This window comes from Orycteropus afer, unplaced genomic scaffold (genome assembly GCF_000298275.1).
Source record: "Orycteropus afer afer isolate SDZICR_OR568_19922 unplaced genomic scaffold, OryAfe1.0 scaffold00475, whole genome shotgun sequence".
Lineage (NCBI taxonomy): Eukaryota > Metazoa > Chordata > Mammalia > Tubulidentata > Orycteropodidae > Orycteropus > Orycteropus afer.
This window is the reverse complement of record NW_006922062.1, coordinates 1697171-1706429: the sequence shown is the minus strand read 5'-3', so window position 1 is coordinate 1706429 and position 9259 is coordinate 1697171. Positions and strand designations below refer to the sequence as shown.

The 9259-nt window shown below is 38.6% G+C and overlaps 1 protein-coding gene across 1 annotated transcript in view; it reads right to left on the bottom strand.

The window, feature by feature from the left end:
- The window catches only part of ADGRA3 (adhesion G protein-coupled receptor A3), a 204825-nt gene that overhangs the window by 39995 nt on the left and 155571 nt on the right, over positions 1-9259 (bottom strand). Inside the window, exons 13-14 of the mRNA XM_007954828.2 lie at positions 5918-6131; positions 5499-5707 (exon numbers count right to left, since the gene is read on the bottom strand). Of these exons, the coding sequence (XP_007953019.1) occupies positions 5499-5707; positions 5918-6131 (423 nt within the window). The remainder of the gene's footprint in view (positions 1-5498; positions 5708-5917; positions 6132-9259) is intronic.

Here is a 9259-nt window from a genome sequence, read left to right as displayed (position 1 = left end):
TTTTTAACTTTTTCCCCTAAGGACCAAAGAAGAATAATTTGAAGATTCTGCTCTCTCTACCTCATACCATATGAGGAAAAAAAATCAATTCCAACTGAATCATGGACCTAAATGCACAAGGTAAAACATATTAACGCTTCTAAGGAACAAAGAATTCTTATAAGGCATACAGAACATTATTTAAAACAAACAAACAAACAAACTAGTAAACTTCATGAAAATTAAGAACTTCTGTTCTTACAAAGGAAACATTAAGAGAGAAAGGAGAAGGCCCTGCCTGGGAGAAGATATGTGTAACATATGCATCTACCCAAGGGCTCATATTCAGAATACATACCAATAGTTCCTATCCATCAGTAACAAAACAAGATAATTAGATTTAAAATAGTCACGATTTAGCAAGAACCGCACAGAAGAGGATACTTAAAATGCCAATAAGAATACGAAGAGGCTTTCCACATCATTATTTACTAGAGACTAAGTTAAAGCCACAATAAAATATCACAATATCACCATCAGAAGGCTAAAAGTGTTGAAAAGGTGGTGGAGTAACTGGAACTCTCGTACAGTGGGATTGTAAACTGCTAATGCCACTTTGGTCAGTGCTTAAAAAATGTGGCATTATCTACTAAAGCTAAACATAAGGGCAGCCTAAACCTCAAAAGGGAGCTCTGGTGGCATAGTCCTAAGGCTGGGCAATCTACTTCCGTAGAGATACCATGTCGGAAGCTCAAGGAGGGGTCGCTATGGGTCGGGTCCGACTCGATGGCAGTGCGTTTGGTTTGTGTTTGGCAACCTCCCCAATTCTACTCTTGACTGTGTACATCCTTTCTTGCAGTACCTATAACCTAGAAAGGACTCAAAGGCCCACCAAAAGCAGAATGGACACATTCTGACCTATTCATACAATGAACTTCACAGCAATGGAGAAAGATGAAAATATTGATACATACAAAATCAAGGATAAATCTCACAGATGTAATGATGGAAAGAAGACCAATGCTCTAGAGTACATACTCCACTCCAGTGATACGAAGTGTAAGAACAGGGAGACTTATCCAGGATGACAGATGTCAGAATGGGGGGGGTTATCTCCTGGGATGGTGGGGTGGATTACCTAAAGAAACACATGTGAATTAACCAAAGGAACCCAGGGGCAAGGCTACCGAGGGCTCAAGTAAAAATCTTCATCTTGATGGGGGTTAAAATACACAGAAGTGCAAAAATTATCAAGACATACACTTAAGATCTGTGCACTTTACTCAATAAGTTGATTTAATATAAACAAAGGAAAACGAGTTGGTACCTTTGGTTACCGATTTCACTTCAGAGAGTGATCCTGCTGATGCTATATGAAATGCACAAGATAACACTGCACAAGCCAAATATCAGAACAAGCAAAGTAGAATACTGAAATAGATGATAGTAGCGACATAAAATATTCAGCAGAAAACATAAAATATTCAGTAAAAAAGAATGAGGGAGTTCTATGACATTGCAACGGGAAGATTTCAGGGAGGGAATATAGCAGAGTGATTCAGATCGCAGATTCTAGGGCCATTCCCATCCCACTTCCGTCACTAACTAGTCTGGAAAAGGTGGACGTGCTGCTCCATCTCTCTCTGCTGCAGTTTCCTCATCTGTAAATGAAGATTGATGATATCAGCACTAACACTTCACAAAGCTGGTATGGGAAGGAAATGGGTGATGTAGGTGAAGACTACAGAGGAGTATGAGTGGCACTGATGTAGTTGGTGACCATTAGCTGCTGCCACCACCTCCACAACCACCATCCTAATCACCATCACCATCGTCTTTAAAATGTATTTCACCATGGAAAAAAGCATGGTTTAGAATGATGTATATAGTATACCTCTGTGTTCATTTTGTTTCTATATGCATAAAAAAACCTCTTCAGAGATTTGTAAGAAACTGATACTGCAGCTTTCCAGTTGCCCTAAGAGTTGCTTCCCACTCATGGCAACCCCCTGCGTGTTAGGGTAGAACTGTGCTTCACAGGGCTTTCAACGGCTGGTTTATCAGAAGTAGACTGCCAAGTCTTCTCACAAGGTGCCTCTGGGTTGACTTGAACCTACCACCTTTTGGTTAGCAGCTGAGCACAGTAACCATTTGCACCATCCAGGCAACTCCAAGAGATAACACTACTGGTGACTTTCTTTGTGGCATATGGCTGTGATGGGATAGTAGGTGGGAGTTCCAGTTGTCACTGTACACATGTGTGAAAAATTATTATCCATGTGCATCTGTTATCTATTTTTTAAATTTTATAAAGAAAAATATTGCTAGCATTGATGTTCAATTGTTGTAAAACAAGTGTAACTGAAGCTTGCTTTCATTAAGCAAATTCAATAGAAACAAAATTTGAAAGCATTAGAGGGATAAAAAACAATGAGTGCTCTCTGATTTCATACATTTCTAGTAAATACAATTACAAAAGGGGAATCAAAGGTATAAATACTATTTTATCTTTTACACTATTGTCAATTAAATTATTAAATACTACATACATACATAGAGGAGCTCTGGTAGAGTAGTGGTTAAGGCATTTGTCTGTTAACTAAAAGGTCTGTGGTTTGAACCCACCAGCCACTCAGCACATACTGCCTAAGGCACTTGACTGCTAACAGAAGGCTGGCGGTTCAAACCCACCAGCCACTCCTCTGAAGGAAGGTTGGGCAATCTACTTCTGTAGTGATACTGCCTCGGAAACCCAAGGAGGGGTCACTATGAGTCGGGGCCTACTCGATGGCATATAACAACAACAACAACGACCTCCATAAAGATTTACAGCCTTGGAAACTCAATGGAGGTCGCTATGAGTTGGAATCAACTCAATAGTGAGTTTGGTTTGGTTGCGTACCTAAATACTCTGACCCCAGTTCCTACGCAGTTTTTCTGCTAGCACCTGGGAATGTCCCTGCTCCATAGGACTGTTCCCAATCATGAGTTACAAGGAAACTTAATTTCTTGGTTAACTTTTCTCTTTTGGATACAACAGCTTACAGCAAGAGGTACACTGATCTAAAGCATGGTACATATTTGAGACTTAAGAACAAAAGCACCCTTTCTTCTCATTTTTCATATAAATTCTTTAAAATCAGATCATGAAAATTTTTATGAACTATTGTCAAGACAGGAATCTAGACTTGCTATATAAAATCATACATTAAGATAGTATTGACAGAAAATAGAATGTTAAAAATCTTTAACTTAAAAAGGTTAATATAAGAAGAAGGTGCTGATTTCAATTTTTAAAAAGTATTTATTCTATGTCAGATGTTACTTCAACTACTTTAGTGTTTTCATTAACTCTGAGTTTACTTTTAAATTAGCAATTCTAAAGCTCCTATATAATAACTTTATTATACTGTCAACAATTCCAGGAACATTACACGTGGCTGCCTCTAGGTGGTGCAGTTACATTTAGGAAAAGCAAAAGAATATTCTTTGAAAATCAATAGAAATAAATCTTAGTACTGTATCTTAGCTTTAAAGAATTGGGTATTACATTTTTTAAAAGATTAAAAGTATGAAAGATAAAAGAATAGCTTATTCCTTCTAGAAGAGGATTACACTAATTTAAATAGTTTAGAAGAACAGCTAGGAAGTTCAAAAATAGATGCTTTAAACTGGTACGTATTAAATAAAAATAAAATTTCACACGGTGCAGAATCATGTCATTAATAGAGAAGCTGATAACTGCCTTTCCGTGTATTTTGTGTTTCAATTAGCTTGCCCCACTTTTTCTAGCTAACTACTGCATAAGATGCTAGACATGCTGAATCCATGATTTCTCTTTCATTTCTTCAGTTTTTGATTATTTCACATTCAGACCCTAGGTGAGAAGATCATTCAACCTGGGACTGAAAACGTCCCCCACAGCATAACCAGATGCCGTCCAGCTGATTCCGACTGACAGTGACCTCATGTGTGTTACAGGAGCACTGTGCTCCCCAAGGTTTTCAACGCTGATTTTTCACAAGGAGACAACCAAGCCTTTCTTCCAAGGGGCCTGTGGCTGGACTGAACTTCCAATCTTTCAGTTAACAGCCAACCATGTTAACTGTGTACCATCCAGGCACTCCTCACACAGCATTGTTTCATTTAAAATGTGACTGAGTGCAGAAGAATCAAATGTGTGTGAACTTACATTACAGGAAGCCAACTCAGACTTACAGAAATCAGACACTTTCCATTTGTGAAAAGAATCCTAAATTATTAACACTAACTTCACACCCAAGAGTAAATGACTTTTTGAAACATAATTGAGTCTAACCAGTGTAGGATTCACCCCACTATCCACGGGCCAAACAGCAAACATGCCAAAGTGTACGACACCCAAATGTTTTGTGGATGTCACTGGAAAGGTGACCCTGACGTGCTACTAAATAATACATTTCCTCTTGGGCCTGCTTCATCATTATGCTGAGTAAGGCATACCAAGTGGAAGAGAGTCAAGAGGAAACAAAAAGAAGAATGGAGAAAAACATATTAGAATTCCAGGGTGCTTCGAGATTCTTTCGAATGGTAAACGGACAGGAAAATTCACAAAAAACTGAACTTACAAAGATTATTTAATCCTTTGCTGAAATACTCTCTAGAGAGCAGATTCAGAGCTGAAGTTAGAAATAAAAGCATTGGATTCATCAGGTCTAGGCTAGCCTCAAACCATTTCTGGGGCATGTGTTTCAGAAATACAAGATTAACACATGTAATTTCCCCTCTGTATTTTAAATGTACATGTACTGTGCAATGTATTTTGCAATAATCATATAAAATAAAAACTGGAATGATTAATTTCCTAATTAATGTCACTAGAATCACACTCATTTAAAAATCTCATTAACAAAAAGGCATGTGGTCTGAACATTAGTAACTATGCCAAAAGAACAACAGGCATCGACAATGGTAAATAACAGGAAAGAACATTAGATTGATTGGCATTAAAATGGAGAAAACTCTATTCATAGCAATGCTGTCACTTGGAATGACTAACTGGAAATTATCACGACGAGTCTAAATTTAAGAGGAGTCTAATTTATGACATGTAGTGGGAAAAGACACTAGACGGCAAAACGGGAATCTCTTCACTATTCACTGTGTATCTGTAGGCAAATTAATTACCATTTCTGCCTTGAGAGAGGCTGGACAGACTAAACCCTGAGATCTCTCCAACTTTAAGAAGTTCAAAGCCTACTGGAATGAATTCACGTACAAAGTTCAATGAAAATTCCTACACTCAATTCAATCCCATACATTTCACTTGGTAGTAAACTCGATTTCCCTTTAGTATCAGAATTATACCAAACATTGCCTCATACATAATTAAATGGAGCAATTTATGTTAAAGTCAAAAGGAAAAAAAAAAAAAATCTTCATTTGAGCTTAATTATGCATAGGAAAATAATCAAATAATTATGCACAGGGAAAGAAGTTAAATACTCAATGTTTATGCATAAAGTTGACAACTGCCATACCATTAAAACCGCATAGTTACTAAGGGAGTAGCACTGAATCGTAGTGATATTTTCATCTGAGTAGAGTATATGGCACCCATCTGACTTCCAGCCTCCTTGTCCGTTCAGCAAATCGAAATCCCACTGAGCTGCAACAGCATCTGCTCCATGTGCAATTCGACGCAATGTCACATTCACAGGGATGTGGTGGGTATCTACATTCACGCCATCTGGAGAAAATGGGAAATAGAAATATCTCTGAAACAAATGTCATAAACAATTAAATGTCAGTATATACACTAATGGATACTCTGCAATATCTTTTTCCGTTGGGGAGTCATTAAGGCAAAAAAAGAACAGAGCTAAGCACTTGTTTAGACTACTGAAGTATGAAGTCACACTGTCCGCTAACTACAGGCTAACATATGCCACAGACGAACCTATTTTAGTGAGAATCACAGGGGTAACCACGGTACGTCGTTTTCCATCATCAGCCAAGTTTGTTGAATTTCCGGTTGCTGGGAAAAGCTTGCCATTGCGGAATGCAATGAGCTGCAGCTTGTACAGATAGTCATCGGCTGGTCTGGCTTCTCTCGTTTGTTTTGGTGAAAAAAGGGAAGGAGGAAGCTGAATAGATGCCTCAACAACTGTATTCTGTAACCAGAAACAAAACAAGCCCAAGTCGTCTTGTTAGTGCGTGGAAGCCAGAAAGAATTATTTTCAATACGGTTATAAGTTATTTCTAATCATAATCTGAGCACATTCTTTTAAAAAGCCTATATATGCAAAATTTAATAGTTAAAACACAAAATGTAATAACAGTAATAGTTAACAGAACAGTTACATGAAATGTCTGAACAACCATTTAACAGGTACAGATGGAAAGAAGTATGAAATACACAGCAATGTAGACTTTACTTCAGAGAGTTGAAGAAGTAAGCCAGCAATTATTTGCAATAATGAAGTTCGTTTTCCCCTGATAGTGCATACTGCTAAAGCAGGTACCACTGACACAGACCAGGGACCTCAGTGATCACTCTGTATGTATCAATTTTACAATGACAACAGACGGTAAATGAACACTAGCGTAGCCTATCACAAGTATGGGCGTAATTAAAATAAGCCTATGGAACTCTGAGGTGATTTATGATAAATACAAAACACAACAGCCAAGAAAGAAAGAAAAATATGCAAACATACTAAAAGTTTACATTCAACAAGCTCTTCCGTTAGCAAAAGTTTCCCTAAGGCTAAGAAACACCTTAAGAAAAGTCCTTATTTTACTGTCAAAAAAAAGATAACAACTAAAAATGATGGCTGGCCATCAGGTTTATTAGGAAAGTTTATGTTCTAAATTATGCAATATTCAATTATATATATATATATGTATATAATTATAATTAACTATCTAAAAAATCCCTATTTTAAGAACTCATCACAAAGTTTCTGTCTCTCTCCAATCCACCAACCTCTCTCCCTCCGAACCACCCTTCATCTGACCAACAGAGTACCCCCCTTGTTGTTGCTGTTGTTGTTAGGTTCCACTGAGTCGGTTTTAACTCACAGCGACCCTAAGTACAACAGAACAAAACGCTGCTCCGTCCTCAACAATCACCTCGCAAGCATTACTGTGCTTGAGCCCATCGCTGCAGCCACTATGCCAATACATCCCGTGCGGGTCCTCCTCTTGTTTGCAGACCTTCTGCTTTATTGGCATAATCTTCTCCAAGACCAGTCACTTCTGATAACAGGACCAAAGCAGAAGAGACAAAGTCCGGCCATCCTCAGTTCTAGGAACATTCTGGCTGTACTTCCTCCAACACAGATCTGTTCATTCTTCTAGCAGTCCATGGTACATTCAACATTCCTTGTCAACACCACGATTCAAATGCATCAATTCTCCTCCAGTCTTCCTTATTCGTTACCCAACTTTCACATGCATACTAGGCTACTGAAAATATCGTGACTTGGGTTAGGTGCACTTTAGTCTTCAAAGTGGTATCTTTGCTCTTAAGCACTTTAAAGAGTTCTTTTGCAGCAGATCTGCACAATACAGTATGTTATTTGGTCCTTGACTATTGCTTCTATGGACATTGATTATGGATCCAAGTTAAACAAAATCCTTGACAATTGCTGTCTTTTCTCCATGTATCATGATGTTGCTTATTGGTCCAGTTGTGAGAATTTTTGTTTTCTTTATGTTGAGGTATAATCCATACTGAAGGCTGTAGTCTTTGGTCTTCATTAGTAAGTGATTTCGAGTCTTCTTCACTTTCAGCAAGCAAGGTTGCGTCATCTGAACATCTCAGGCTGTTAATGAGTCTTCTTTCAACCCTGACGACACACTCTTCTTCATATAGTCCAGTTTCTCAGATTTAATTGCTCAGCATACAGATTGAATAAGTATATTGAAAGGATACAACCCTGATACACACCTTTCTAATTTAAACCATGCAGTATCCCCTTGTTCTGTTTGAACCTGGTCTATATACAGGTTCCTCATGAGCACAATCAAATGCTGAATGCTGCTGCATAGTCAATAGAACACAAGTAAACATCTTTCTAGTATTCTCTGCTTTCAGCCAACATCCATCTGACATTAGCAGTGATATCCCTTGTTTGATATCCCTTTCAGCTTGAATTTCTGGCAGTCCCCTGGCGATCTACTGCCACAACCATTTTTGAATTATCTTCAACAAAATTTTACTTGCCTGTGATATTAACGATATTGTTCAATAATTTCCCACATTCTGTTGGATCACTTTTCTTTGGAATGGGCTCAAATATGGATCTCTTCCAGTTGGTTGTCCAGGTAGCTGTCTTCCAAATTTCTTGGTAAAGTTTCTCCTTAAATAAATTTAATCATGTTATTCTAGTTTAAATAGCACTTGGTTCTCCAGTGTTTAAAGAAAAGTACCAGAAAATCCTTCAACCTGGCTAAATCTACTTCCCAAACCTAGTACTTCCTGTCTTACAACCTGTAACCCTGCCACATGAACTTATCAATTTTTGTGATTTCCTATGGTCTTTTTTGGGGCACTGATGGTTCAATGGTAGAATTCTCTCCTTCCGTGAGGAAGACGTGAGATTGATCTCGTGCTGCCACCACCCTCTGCTGTCAGTGGAGGCTTGCTTGTTTTGCTGTCATTGCAGAATACAGTAAGTTATTATTATAGTATTCTCTTCTTCCAGAAGAGTAGGAACTAGGAAGAAAGGCCTGGCCATCTACGTCTAGAAATCAGTCAGTGAAAACCCAATGGTCCAAGTCACACCTGATTCACATGCATGGCACTGGCCCGAATAGCAGTTCATTCCATTGTGCACAGGATCCTCTAGAGTCGGTGATCAGCTCGACACGATGCTAACATGCAGCTAACAACGTGATCCTTTTGGGCCTCTGTGCAGCTGTGCACATCATACCAAAGCTAAGGTGTTTTACTATTTTTTCTCAAGGAGGCCTGATGGTGCAGAAATTAAACACTTGGCTCTTAACCGAAAGGTCAGATGGTTCAAACCCACCGGATACTCCATGGGAGAAATATGTGGCAGTTTGCTCCCATAAATATTATTGTTGTTGTTTTCTGCCATTGAGTTGTCTCCAACTCATAGCAAACTTAAGTACAACAGAATGAAACATTGCCTGGTCCTGTGGCAGCCTCACTATCCCTACTATACCTGAGCTGATCACTGCAGCCACTGTGTCTATCCATCTCATTGAGGACCTTCTCCTCTTTCACCAACCCTCCACTTTACCAAGCATGACATCCTTCTCCAGAGAATGG